Source organism: Epinephelus lanceolatus, chromosome 13 (genome assembly GCF_041903045.1).
Source record: "Epinephelus lanceolatus isolate andai-2023 chromosome 13, ASM4190304v1, whole genome shotgun sequence".
Lineage (NCBI taxonomy): Eukaryota > Metazoa > Chordata > Actinopteri > Perciformes > Serranidae > Epinephelus > Epinephelus lanceolatus.
Genome location: NC_135746.1, coordinates 16,575,520 through 16,590,263, shown reverse-complemented (window position 1 = coordinate 16,590,263; position 14,744 = coordinate 16,575,520). Strand labels below are relative to the sequence as shown.

The 14,744-nt window shown below is 41.1% G+C and overlaps 1 protein-coding gene across 2 annotated transcripts; it reads right to left on the bottom strand.

Moving 5' to 3' along the window:
- Positions 1-309: 309 nt before the first annotated feature.
- On the bottom strand, positions 310-13,395 carry acbd3 (acyl-Coenzyme A binding domain containing 3). 2 transcript variants are annotated; one of them, XM_033648790.2, is made up of 8 exons: positions 13,080-13,395; positions 11,053-11,194; positions 10,519-10,659; positions 10,191-10,349; positions 9,690-9,864; positions 6,716-6,962; positions 5,779-6,063; positions 310-3,696 (listed from the first exon to the last, which is right to left on the bottom strand). In XM_033648790.2, exons 1-8 carry the CDS (start codon positions 13,345-13,347, stop codon positions 3,482-3,484), a joined length of 1,632 nt encoding a protein of 543 aa, XP_033504681.2. In that variant the 5' UTR covers positions 13,348-13,395; the 3' UTR covers positions 310-3,481. The 2 variants fall into 2 exon arrangements, with proteins under 2 accessions (XP_033504681.2, XP_033504679.2); XM_033648788.2 differs by having other exon boundaries at positions 5,779-6,066; positions 13,080-13,394.
- Between the last annotated feature and the right edge of the window lie 1,349 nt (positions 13,396-14,744).

The following is a 14,744-nucleotide window of genomic DNA, read 5'->3' as shown; positions in this document are numbered from 1 at the left end:
ATCAGAAATAAAGTGAAAACACATTAACAGAAAAAAATGCTAGTAGCTTGTTTGATTGTTTTGGAAAATAAGAGACCTCTACGGATAATTCAGCTCCCAATTACAGCTTTCTGAATGAATGAGTACTGAAGGAATTCTTATCAGAAGTTTTAGCAGGTTGCAATCTGCAATCCTCACCACTAGATGCTGCTAAATTCCCCTAAATCTTACACACTGCTCCTTTAAGGCAGTAAATGAAAAGGTTTGAAAGCATTAAAGCCTCATCGTACAAAATTAAAATTCTCAATAGAAAGTAAACAAACTCCCCCGTTTTAGAGATGAACATAAGTTTAATCAAGATTAAATATATGCCCAAAAAAGATCTTGCAACTCATAAGAGATCCAAACAAGTCAAAACAATACAAAAAGATGAGCTTTTCTGTCTGTCATGTCGATAGAGTCTTACAATTTTATACTTCCTATGAGTTTTGGACTTTCATTCGGGGTAAAATGTATACATATCTGTCATTCACCATATTATACAGTGCACTGATTCTCAAAACCATTGCCTTCTTCCACATCTAAAACCCCCATACATAAACTCATTTATAGAATTATTTACATACAAGGCTTGAACAAGTCGACTCGAACCAAATTTGGTGAGCAATAATAAGAAAAAACAAACATCACACATCAGAACATATGGGAACTTTCTTAAACTTCACGGCTCGGTTGAGCCATTGTGACATTTTGGTACACAAATCACCAAATGGAAAGAGGAGGCAGGAGTGGCCTCAAATTAAATAATGTGATGAGCGAACACTCAGCGAGGGCATTGGAGGATTACTCAGCTTGCAAGTCAGTCCGCCTCTGTGTCTTTAAAGTTTGGTTGCATACACACACAAAAAAAATGTACAAATACAGCTCTGATGCCTCCTGCACACATTGCTCATAATGCACCGAGGTGGGAGGTACACAAAGCAGGCGTGTAATGAGAAACTGAACAGAGTGAATCTAAAATATGGCAACAAATTAATTTAGAGAAGAAAAAAAAAGAAGCTGAATACACTCGGATGTCACAACTGAGTTAGTAAGCAACCACGTCACCAAAGACACAAAAAATAAGTCTACATCATCTCAGTTTATTCACGATACCTTATTCGAGATGACACTTTGAGTTAAGTCATACCAGGAAGAGAAAGAAAAAAACAGAACAGCAACACTGGATTCTGTGTAATGTTTTTCTGAGCGCTGCAAAGATGTAACAGTGTCATGACCTCCGAAACATGGCAGAACTTTTACTGTTGGGTGTATCTGTGTGTCAGAACTGAGTACAGCATCTCCAGACAAACAGAATGATAATTAATATAACTTCTGTCGTAATACTAGCTCCTTTTTTCTTGATTCTGTCATGAAGAATTGATGAGAAAAGGACAGTTGATGGTATAATGTAATCAGTTATGTGGAAACAAGACACACAGATAGAAAAAATATGTGGGATAAAGGGAGAACAAATATTTATTTAGTAATTTTTAAACTTGTTCTGTATCACACACTGAGATGTTTGCACGTATAAAGCCAGAGAGCCACATTTCTATGTGCATCCTGTGTTTTAACTCACTCGTTAAAGACTCATGAGCTCACTCTCAACCATGGAATGATATGGAAGCAAAAAAGAGTATGAGTAGAATATTGAAATTTAAACTCTAAATTCACAGCACTGAAATATTTTACTTTGAAAACTATATATCTGAATTTATTTGTTTGGAATTTTCCTCTTTGAAAATTAAAATGTGAAATTTCTTGATTTGCAATTTCAATTAATTTGACCATATGTTTTTTTTTTTTAAATGTTCAAAAATTCAGATCTAAAAATTCACGGTGAAGCAAGGACATTACAGGCAATTGAGCCTGAATGTTTTGACTAATCTGTCTGACATTTAAACTTTTTAGAATTTTTAGATCTAGTCATAAGCAATGAAATTTTAGTTACCTATTTTTTTTCAAATCTTTTTTTTTTTTTTTTTTTCCCCCAAATTCTGAAACTTAAATTTTGGGATCTGAATTTGTGAACACTGGGGGAAAAACAGCAATTAAAAAAAACTATCTATATTTGTCTGATGTTTAAATTTTTTCAACTAGGATTTTTAGATCTGAATATGACCAATTAAATTTGAACTTTTTTTTTTTTCCAATTTCTGAAACTTGAACACTGGGGGAAAAAAACACAGCAATTTTATTTTTTTTTTTTAAATTCTAATTTGTCTGTTGTTTAAGTTTTTTTAAAGTAGGATTTTTAGATCTGAATATGACCAATTAAATTTGAGCAACCTTTTTTTTTTTCAAATTTTGAAACTTAAAATTTTGGATCTGAATTTGTGAACACCAAAAAAAAATTCCAATTCAGCTTTTAAAACTGCCAAAAAAAAAAAAAAAAAAAAAATTTCAACAAGGTAAAAAAACAAATGCTTTTCCAAAATAAAGCATTTCAATATTATGAATTCAACGGTGATTAAATTTCAATATCAAGTCTTCAGTGGCTTTTAAAATTCAAATACTTATGTCTCTTTTTTTTTTGCCTCCACAGTATGACTTCTTGCCTGTCCTTCATTAATTTTGCCACTCGCCTCCATTGAAAAAATCTACTCCTGGTGCACTCTGTCTATCAGATTGTAAGGTGAGAGGAGAGACAGCCTGTTTTGGGGCAGGCACAAGCCAGAAAGAGCACTGCTTCCACTGAACATCCTCCCAGATCTTCATATATGCACGGTGACAAGGGCAGAGAATAACGGACTACTGTTATACAACAAAAAAAAAAGATTAACTTTGTGTACAATGGTGTTTTTAATGTGTGTGAGAGACTTGGCAAAGACCAGGAACTCTCTGTGGAACAGAGGCATAGTGTTATGAAGTACATCTGCAATAACGTTAGATCTTCAACATTGTCTGTGTTCTTGTGGGTATAAACGACCACTATTACCACCAAACAGGAAACTCACAGAGCGCTGCACTCGCCGGGTTTCTGTTCACGGTTATGAAAGTGTCACTCAGGGCAGAAGCAGCCACAAGGCCACGCTGGACAGTGTTGGGCTGGGGGGGGGGGGTCAGTGACAGAAGAGGAGCCCAGGGTGAAAAGTGGTAAAATACAATGTGAGAGCAAAGTCATACAGCTTGGTCTATGTGAGCGCAGCGAGGACAGGTGGTGGATATACGACAGGGCTCCGAGGGCTTGATGAGGTCTAGCATGGGTGTATCTTGGGACACGCATACACGTACAGTACATACATATTAGTCCAATCTTCAACCTAGGGCTCCAGATGTCTCTTTGTCACCCTCTGGTGGTTTTGTCCAGAATAGATCTGGCATCACTTTCTCTTCCTCACACACACACATACAGGCTGCCATCGCACAAATCTCCTCCTACACACACACACACAAACAAACAGACACATACATATATGAACAAACACACTCCTTGGCTCCCCTGTGTCTGTATTCAGGCTTATCTGGTGTAGTAGACTCTGTAGTAAACACTCTTGGAGCGCCAGAGTGAATAGGAGTTGTCAAACTTGAGCAGGTAGACTCCGCGGCCGGGGTACTGGTGGCTGCCAGCGTACACCTCCTCATGACAGTCCCGCCGGTACACCGGCACAATCTCATCCACCTGGGGCTTCCCCGCCTCCTTCTTCGCCTTCTCCTCCTCAGTGGGAGGATCACCTGAGGACACAGGAACGATAAATCAAACTGGGATAGAAAGCAGGAGGGAATCAGCGATGAGTCTCATCTTTATAAATGGCACACACACAAAGCTCCTTTTATCAGCGTCACTATAATTATGCAATATCATTAACCTTAATATTAGAGTTATGTTTGTGCCTTAATCCTAAAAACTATGATGGGTCATTTTGAGCACTGAAAAAAGATTTTTAACAAGCACACAAATTATAATTTTTGCAGTTAAAATCACCAGAGCTGAAATGCTTAATTGTTGAATCGATTAGTTATTATCAAATTAAATGTCAACTAATTTTATAATTGATTAATCAGGTGAGTAATTTAAAAAAAGAAAAAAACATCTCTGATTCCAGCTTCTTAAATGTGCATATTTTCTGGTTTCTTTACTCCTCTATGACTGTCAACCAAATATCTTTATTTTTTCTGTTTCTGTTTTTGGCTCTTTGCCTTTATTAGACAGGAGAGTCCAAATGTGTAATGGGGTGAGAGAGGGGATGACATGCAGTAGAAGGCCACCGGCTGTACTCAAAGCCATGACTGCCACAGCAGGGATGGCACCCTCACACATGGGACTCACGTGCTACTCACTAAGCCACCAGGTGCACCAAAAACTGAACTTTGAGTTGTGGGCAAAACAGGACATTTGAGGACACCATCCTGGGCTTTGGGAAACACTAATCGACATTTTTCACCATTTTCTGGCACTTTTATAAACCAAACAACTTATTGATTAATCCAGGAAATAATCAACAGATTACTCGTCACTGAAAATAGCTATTAGCTGCAACCCTAATAATCATGAATAATTTAATTTAAGCAATCAAGAATCTATTCTGAGCTCCAAACAGTTTTTTTTCTTTGTGTGCTCATTACACACTAAGGCGCAAATGTAATGCCATATGATGTGGCCTGACATTACACCATCCCACATCCCTTTAGGTATCAGTCTCTTACTTAAAGGATCAATTTTGAACAAAACCTGTGAGTTCATGACAAAAAGTGACAAAACCACACAGTTTTGTTACATTAAACATAACTACACAACCTCTACTCCAGCTGACATTCAGGTCTAAAGATTAAAAGAACTGACATGACTGTGAAAGGCTAATATGTACAGTTAATTTAACTAACAAAACCATGCCAATCCCACAGCACATTATTGCCTTTATCTTATCAACATATTGCCACAGTTGCATTTCTATTCACACCACTGCACAAGCAGGCCTTCCTCTGCCTCAGTAAGAACTATGAGATGTTTACCTATGGCGTAGGCAAGTTCTGAACTTCACATAAGAACATATTGTTTGAAAAACTAGTTATTCATTTCTCCATTGACCAATGAGCGAAACAACCGAATTTAATCAATGAAACAGACAGTCCTTTTCAAAGTAACTGCTTCTGAGGTAATGATGGAACTAAATAACCACCATGACATGTTCATTTTCCATAACCGCTCATTTTGTTAGGTGTCACGGGGGGGCTGGAGCCTATCCCAGCTGGCATTGGGCAAGAGGCGGGGTACACCCTGGACAGGTCACCAGACTATCACAGGGCTGACACATAGAGACAGACAACCATTCACACTCACATTCACAGCTACGGACAATTTAGTCACCATGTATTTGGACTGTGGGAGGAAGCTGGAGCACCCGGGGAAAACCCACGCTGACACCAGGAGAACATGCACAGAAGGGCTCCCCCACCCTGGGTTTGGACCAGGAACCCTCTTACTGTGAGGCTGCACCACCGCGTTGCCACCATCATGACATGTTATTAAATAGCAGAGTATGTCATAGATGGTATCCACAGCAAATGGCTGTGTAGCTAAAACCAGGAGGGCAATAATGACCAATCTATTCCATTTTCTATCCAATAGTGACACAAAGGAACGGCCAGTAAAATTAAATTTTCAGTTCCTGGAAAAACATTACATAATAATGAACACATTATTGAATAAGAGCCAACACCCAGCCACAACATCACAGTAAGTAAAGCTGACTCTTTAAGCAGATATTCTCAACACACTGCAGGCTTATTCACACAGCCTCCCCACCCACGCCTCACCTTCTTCATCCTCGTCCTCGTCGCTGGACTCCGACACGTGCACGCTGACCGAGGCGGAGGCGGAGTCCGTCCACTCGAAGAAGACCCCGAAGCCGATGTCGTAATAGTCCGTGGCAAACTCCCAGAACAGGTAAGAGCCTTCCTCGTGGGTGGGCACACGCACTGTCACCACCTCGCCACGCCCCACTGTGATCACGCTGTCTGCGTCCTGCCGGATTTTCTCCTTGAAGTCCTTGATCTGTGGTCGTGTCCACATGGAGGGAGCGGCTATGACTGGTGGGGAGTCTGCTGTGATCGAGAGACAAGAGGCTTCTTACAATCTGTTGTAAAAATCTGCTCATACAAGTTTCTTATTAGAGAATAAATATTACATTTTTATTTCCTAACAAGTGATTTCCTCCCAGCAAACACAGACCGAATGTCAAACTAGCTCACCTAACAGGCCAGGTATGATTCACAAAGAGAAAAAGAGAGACAGAGAGCATGTGTGCATGTGGCCAGTGCTTTGCATACCCGCCTATCCATCCATCTTTCTTCAAAACAATATTTTGAGAGTGAATAGCCAGCCACAGTGGATTAATTTGGCTCAGGATGTATGTGTTGGAATGAGACCAGTGCCTTGTTCACTTCTCGTGTGAGTGCTTACCTTCCTGTAAGCAGAATGTGTGCTTGGATAATACCTAAACCAGCAGCCTATCATGTATCACTTGTTCCAGCTCTTCTCCTCCCTGCCCTCCAGGTCACATCAACAAGGACACAGCAGATAAGAATCAGGTTTCAAGTTTGGTATAAAGCTTTGTTTGTTTGACGGAGAACTCCCCCCTCTCTGCCTTGTAGCCATAAGCTATCCAATAAAGGAAACATAGATTCTTTCTGCATGAAGTCAACTCCAGTGGTTCCTGTTTTTTGAGGAGATAAACATCTACGGCCCACTAACCTAATAAAGGCCCGTTCTCTGAGACCTCCTCCGCCGGCTCAGGCTCCGGCTCCCGGTCTATGCTCTCCGAGTACGAGTCCGACTGGCCTCCATTGACTGTTGGGGTTTCCTCGCCAGCAGGTGGTGAAGCTGCGCACAACGGTCCCGCTGCTGAGGCAGGGATGGGTTCACCACTGTTGAAGCCGCTCGATTCGAGGGTGCCCTGCACCATGGAATCAGCCTGCATTTGCTGCTTCTGTAAGGCCGCCTGAAATGAAAGGAAGACAACACTGAATCAAGACACTGAACCTCAAACTAGAGACATAAACCAAAAGTGTTATATTTCTACACTGCTGCTGGGACGATTATAAAATCCTGCTTTTATGTGAATTACACTTATATTCACTTTACCTTTATACTTTTAACTTACCTTTATATACTTTTACTTAAGGCACAGACACACCAAACCGACATCAAATAACTAGTGGCAACTAAGATTCACTGTTGCCTCATGACGCCCATGTCTCGGCGAAAAAGTTGCCCCTGAACACAACACAAAGGGCCTTTCCCAAACCACCCCCTACACCCTCTCCCTAGTCACTTCCACTCCCTTTCTGCATTCACGAGTGTCTGCCACGTGAGTTAAGTACCATCCAAACCAACTAGTGAGGCGTGGGAGTGGGTTACAATGACCATGTGCAACAAAGAACTGTGCTGGTCATGGAAGAAGCTCGGTACATATTAAGTTCTGTGCGACTACCCTAAGGAATGTTAACTATTCAAACTACAGATGTTAACTTCTTAAATGCTACATCGTATTTAGGGTCAAATACACACCTCTCTAGTTTCTATAAAACAACAGTCATGTTTATTTTGTAACAGGAACTTACAAAAACAAGTAGTTTAGAAACATTAGAATGAAAAATGCGAAGATGTTTACAAGAGTAAAAGATGAGAAATGTCACCAATGAATATCAGGGATATGTTTTATTCCCTTTTATGTATTATTTACTTATTTATTGATTTGTTCGTTGATTTTAATGGCAAAAGGATAATACACGCTACAAAAATTTTGGTAAACATCAGCACAAATCGACAGACAACATTAAAAGGGGAATAATTTAAGTTTTCACCATGGTTACCAAACATAACAACAGCTCCTGTCTCAGCTACAGAGGGGGAAATGTGTTCCAAAGCTTCCCACTGTGTTTACACCCTACACCTTGATGTAGGATGCTTCACTTAGCTGTGGAGGTGACTACAAATGTAGTGGATAGGTTCCAGTTTTGGAAAAGGCAAAAAGAATACAGCCAGTAATCAACTAGCAAGCAGTCGGCAGACGTTTTAGGAAAAAGTCTTAGTTTGGGTTATAAAGAATAGATTTCCATCAGAAAAGGCTTTCTGGGAAAAAGCCTACAAGGAAAACTTCTACCATGTGCAACTAGCACTGCTGCCTGTGCCTGTGTGAAAGGAAATACCTCCACAGCAGCAGGCGGCGGTATACTGTATTCATCATTAAATAAGGAAAAACAGAGGACCAACACAACGGGTTCAAGACGCTAGTTAGCACTGTAACTAGAGTTGTATCGATACCGATACCAGTATCGGAAATGCCTCCAATACTGCCTAACATGAGGTATCGGCGAGTACAGCCTATGACCAATCCAATACCACGTAATGCCTCACGTCATTACGCATACACACGCTACAGGCAAACGAAATGGAAACGGAGCGGAGTTTAAAAAGCATTCTACTGTAGTCTTTAAAATGTCTTTTTTTCCCAAATTGTGTGGCTGCACTTTAACCTGTGTCTTGATCTGTGTCAACACTGGATAATAATAATAAAAAAGTTTTATGGCATTCATTCTACTATTATGTATTTATTTCTCAATATTTTACATAGAGTTTAGGAATTGAGACATACAACAATTCATATCCCATCCATTTTTATTTTACGCGCTGGTATTGGATCGGATTGGTACTCGGTATTGGCAGATACCTAAGGTTCAGGGATCGGAATCGGTATCGGGAAGGAAAAAGTGGTATCACTACATCTCTAACTTTAACAATCATGCACTAGCGAACATAATCTTGCTTAATACAACATGTTTATTTTGATCTCACACCCTCTTGATTGTAGCTCTTTGTTTACTTTCCTCACTTCCGTTTCTTTTATTGTGCAATAAGCTGAACTACCTAAACTAGAGTGATTTCATTCACCCACGGCTCCGCCAGGTCTGAGGCAGATTCAACATGCTGAATCTGCTAAAAAAAAAAAAAAAAAGCCAAAAAGGGGTCAACTAGGGCCACAGTGAGGGACACAACACAAAAACTAGTCTAACTTTGACCAACTGCTGACTGCCGGCTTGGTGTGTCAGGGCCCTTAGTGTTTTACTCCTTTGAACATCCCTGTATATATTTATTATTTCTCATTACCCATATATACATTTGCTACATTCCTGTTTACATTACAGCAAAAACATATATTATTTTAAATATATTTTTTATTTTATGTCTTAGATTCCCAATTTCTACTTGCGTAAATTTTCTTTTTATATGTAATGATCAATGTTAGAGGGAGCCTGAGATCTTATATTTTCATCACCAATTACTGCTTCACTGTAACTGTTGCGCATATGACTATAAATGACTTGAAACTTTATCCATGTAAGGCTGCACCATTATGGCTAAAACTGTCATTCTGATGAGTTTGCCTAATACTGCCTTCATCACAGTGCTTGATTATGTGGGGAGCTTAACAATCTCAATTATTTTTCCATCTTTTGTCAACATGCTGAACAGTCTCTAAAATGGCGGTTTCCTAAATAACCTGTTCTGACTTAGATTTTGATCACAGCATTTGCAGGCACTTGTGGCTGGCGCATAACTATTTTCAATTTACAGTGGATCTTTAAAAGAAATGTTGCCAAAACCTTAATACTTCCCTAAAATCAATCGATGAAAGTCCATCTCTCTGTTAGTGATTACACAATACCTGTTGCTGGGCCAGCTGGACCTGGTAGAGCTGCTGCATGTACTGCTGGTAGTGCTGCTCCTGAAGCTGACGGATGAGGCCCAGTTGTTGCTCGGGGCTGTTGGGGTATTGCTGAGCAGCGTACTGTTGGAACTGCACTGCCGTCTGCGCATTCAACGCTGCCATTATCTGTTGTCTGGGAAAAATAACAGGGGCAAAGTCGGTGAGGAAGGAAATACAGGAAACAGAGAGGAGACAATAGGGGACAGTGGAAAGTTGCAAGGTTTTAACATGGAGAGATGAGTGGCAGGGAGCAAGCACTGTCCTCTGTGGACCTGGTTTCAGCTGAGCACTGACGCTGCTAAAGTGCCTTGCTTGACAATGAATCTGTCACAGCTCCGGGGCTGAAAAGACAATATCCCTGATGATATCAGTGTCAGGGAAGTGTGACGATCATGTAGAAGTCATGCTGGAGTCAAATCGATATTTTGCAAACAAACACACGGTGACAGAGACACGTACTTCTGCTGCTCAATCCGTAGCCTCTCCTCTTCTGCCTGTCTCCTTTCCTCCTCCTCTCTCCTCAGCCGTTCCTCCTCCTCGAGCCTCCGTCTCTCCTCCTCCTGCCTTTGTCGCTCCCTCTCCTCCTCCTCCAGCCGCTGACGCTCCTCTTCTTCTTTCCTGTCGAAGAGCAAAGTAACGAAGGATATTATAAATCATGCAAATGGTCAAATTTATTTGCTGCTTCAACGTTTTGATGCCTGCATATAGGACACGCTGAACCTGAGTCTGAATTTAGACGCTGAAGCAGAGGGACCTCCCTCATGGGGAGTGAAGTCGAGCACCTTACCTTTTCCTCTCCTGCTCCTCCCTTTCGATCTTGTGTGAGGTGACGTAGGGAGCAAAGAGGTTACAGCACTTGTTCAGCAGTTTGACAAACTCCACCATCGCCTCCTCCTTCTCCATGTTACCCAGGGAGGCCCACTCTTTCCTGCACAGAGCGACAATGGGCGTGACGACAAATAATAGAGGCAGGTGGGTAAATTGAGCTCAAGACATTTTTTGACTTCTTTTCAGATGACATAAGATAAAACAAAAATTGTATCTGTGGCATTTGTAATAACTGTTGTGTCTTTACAACATCCACAACCACAGGATGTGAGCAATTATTCATCCATTCATTCAATAAATAAATTTGAAATACCAACTGTGTCAGTAAAACAGGTTTACTTCACAGGTTTTCATACCTCTCTAATACATAAAGGAATTATGATCTCACCACGGGGGTTCAATAGACAATTAACACACCGAAGTGTTGGAATGTCTGTCATATTTCAAAGGTTACACTCACTGGCGCATACACACAGACATCTGCCAGGTTTACCTGCGGTCGTTGCCCAGGACATCAAAGAAGCCAACCTCCGGTGAAGCATCAGGATTATAAGGGCCCAGTAACACCTGTTTGTGCAGAGCGACCAGCCGCAGCTTCTCCTCGTATGTCGGGTGGAAGGCTTTTCCATCTTTATCTGAGAGCAGAAACGTGAACGCAATGAGTTCACTTTCATTTCTTTTTATGTCCAGTAGTTTAAATGCTTGTGAATGCCACAACACACCTTTGTGTCTTATCACAACATGGTGGCAGCAGCATAAGCATTTAGAGTTAGTTATTCTTTAAACACTCTATAACTTAATAACATCCTCCTGGCAAGATTATTATAATCACAGTCAAATTTATTTAATCCAAGGTGAGGCAAGGATCAGATTTACGCATACGAGTTATGCAACTAGACCTAACCCTAACTGACTTGAAATACGTGACTACAAATACAGAGCACAGATTACCATCGCACGGTGGCAACTGGGCCCAAACCTGTTTGCACAGTCATCACAAGCACTTTGCTCAAATGAAAACAGTGCAAATCCCTAGAGTTCAAAATTGAAAACGTGCTCAAAGTATTTGCAAAGTAACACATTTAACCACAATTTGCCTTAAAGCCACAGAGAGAGGGACACACTGCATATTCATTTACATTTTTCGGATATGCTGTGCTGCTTTGACTCACTACTACTTCACAAACAGGCTGTTGCATAATGAACTGAAATGAGGCGTTGATCTTGAAACTTAAAACAGATGTTATAGCTGGTTATATATTGCTACAATATATTTTGCAAGCTGTTGTTTCAGCACAAGACATACGCTGGATAACTAGTGATGACACAGGGACGGTGATGGGGTATATGTTGCATGTTGCACTGCCTTGTTTCTACAGTAGCCCAGAAGATACAAACCAAACACTGGCTCTAGCTAGGGCCATTTGCAGTTTTGCATTGTTAGCAGCCCCTTCTGCAACAAGAGTGTCAGAAAAACACTGATTCTTTTAACATGAAACTGCTTCATTCAGTGTTTTTACTGGTTTAAAATCACTGGGTCCATTTGATTTGGACAGGCGGAGACTTCTATGGATAGTTCAGCTCCCTTTTAAGAACTTCCTGAGCAATAAACACTGAAGGAATTCTATCCAGGAGGCTGGATGCTATCTGCAATCCTCACCTCTAGCTGCCTCTAGCACCCCCCTTAATTTAACAAGGTGATGCTATTAATTCAGATAGCCTGACAGATTGTATGCATGGAAAAACAACTACAAGTGCAAGTAATCCACCACTTGCGCCTTTTATTGGATTTCCTGCTGGAGTAGTAGTAGTAGCAGGGAGTGGTATATGGATATGAGGAGGCTGTAAAACAAGCCAGTGGACACACAACCCCGTGAGCAATGAAAACGTGGTGCACTGTGAACTGGTTTTAGAGATGTCAAATGGAGACAATGGGTCGGAGGGTCTAACCGGACTAACTGACTCCTTCAACACAGCAGGAATCTGTCAGCGTCTGATTCATCAGTGTAAGCAGCTGACATGCAGGCTGCATCAGTGGCAGGGCAGGGCGTGTTTAAAGCTCCCAGACAAATCACTATGTGCCACCACTCAGCTAGGATGGATAGCTTCTTACGTTACAGCTCTTATATTAGTTAATGGAGCGGTCGCATAACAAGTCTGATTGTTCTTCTCACACCCAAATAAAGGCACACAGAAGACAGACAACACCAGATAACAGCCGGGTGAAAATGCTCTGAGGCCACAACCAGACACAAATGGACTTCTCGGAAGTGAAGTGCTTATTTTACCCTTTAACAACCGGTTAGCAGCTTGTTAGCCGCGTCAGCTACTCGTTAGCTTTGAAGCTAATGTAGTGTTGCGGCTGACAGCAGCAGCCCCGGTGGTGACAGCTAACAGCTAACATTAGCAAACGGCTAACCGCTGCAAGCGCGAGCGCTTCGTGTCTTGATTTAACGGTCGTTTCGGACGTTAGCTGCTCCTGCGCGTTAAAGTTGTGACATTATAACAACCGTAAAATACCTTTGAAGAATTTAAGGCTCATTCCGTACAGCTCCAGCAAAGGAAAGCCCCATTTCCTCTCTATGGCAGATTTGGCTGTCTCTCCATCTTCGCCACCCGCGGCACCCGGCGTGTCGGTCTCGGGTTCCGCGGGTCTGGGGTCCGGCTCCTCGACCTGGATCTGCTCGCCCTCCGGATCGGGACTGAGGGTGAGGCCATCGATGGAAACTTCGAGCCGGCTGGAAGTAGCACTGTCGAGGTCGCCGCTCTGAACCTCTGTCGCCATCATGTAGACTGTCAGCTGAAGCGGCCACGTACCTACTTCCGTTTAGTCTTGGCGGAAGTTCCGGGAGGTGTTTTTTTTTTTTCTTCTTCGATGTAAATAATGACGACGCTTTAACTTTAACCGATAAAAGAAACATTTAAAGAAATTATTTATTCATTTTTTATTCTTTTTTATTTCCTACAGTTTTTCCTTATATATTGCTGTAATTTTAAAACAACTTGATAGATACAGAAATGTTATCTGCAATTCTCTTGTTTACTTAGGACAGGGGTGTCCAAAGTTTTTTTTTAAATTGGGGGCCATTTAAGACTGTGTGAAAATACCTGGGGGCCAGCTGCTTGTCTCGTCATATGGGTTATTAAAAAGCATTAAGATCACATACAAATTAGCTTCATCCAACATGTTTTTCATATTTCACTGAAAAAGTATTTAACTTTCCACCGCTCATGAAAGTGGCGGCCCTCACTGTCGACTTTACGCTTTTTTGCTGTGGCCATGTCTGCTACCTAGTACACATGTAATGATCCATTGATCTAGACTGATACACTGATTCAATGATCAACCATCCAATAACATCGATGCAAAGTGAAAACAGCCATCTCTGAATTAAGCCCATATTTTTTCCCATGGTACGTCTGTGTCATCATTTCTGTGGAGGCACACCTTCTTTAGAAATATCATATTGTTGACCTAAGAATCAATACAATATCATATTGTGGTTCAACCTGTTATTTACACCCATACAACCTAGCAGGAAATGTCTGCTGCTCGGCAACCATTTGTTTGTTTGTGTACTGTCTTTGTGTTTATGAAAACACATTGCCTCTGCCTGTATAGTTCCTACTTGGTGCATGTCTACAAACTCTACAATAGTTCTGTCATTGTGAGGTGAACAGAAAACATAGAGTATATTTTGAGCTGTGAGCTGTTTAAAATTGGTCCACAGGTGGCCGGACTTTGGACATTTTCTCATTGTGACCTTTAATGTTATTCTATATTCTATATGTCAGTACAGTATGTATACATAATATTAAAAAGCAATGAGATCTAACAATTATTTTAGTACATTATTGTCGTGCTGTAATACTCCTGGCAACAGTCCTAAGTGTAATCACACATATATCATGTCCATCTACTTTTAATAATAGGATATTGTTTTTTAGACAAAAATAAAAGTGTTGAAGAAGCCAAAAATTATGTCAGTGTTTAACATGACCATGGATGGATTACTGAACAGGCTTACTGGGCACAGGCCAAGGGGCACCAAATGACAGGGGCCTCACAGTCCACAAAATGATGTGAATGAGCCACAGAGACACACGAGGTGACCAAAAAGGACACACTATTATATCAAAAAGACATGGGAAAAAAACAAGGAGACACAAAAAAAGACCACAAAA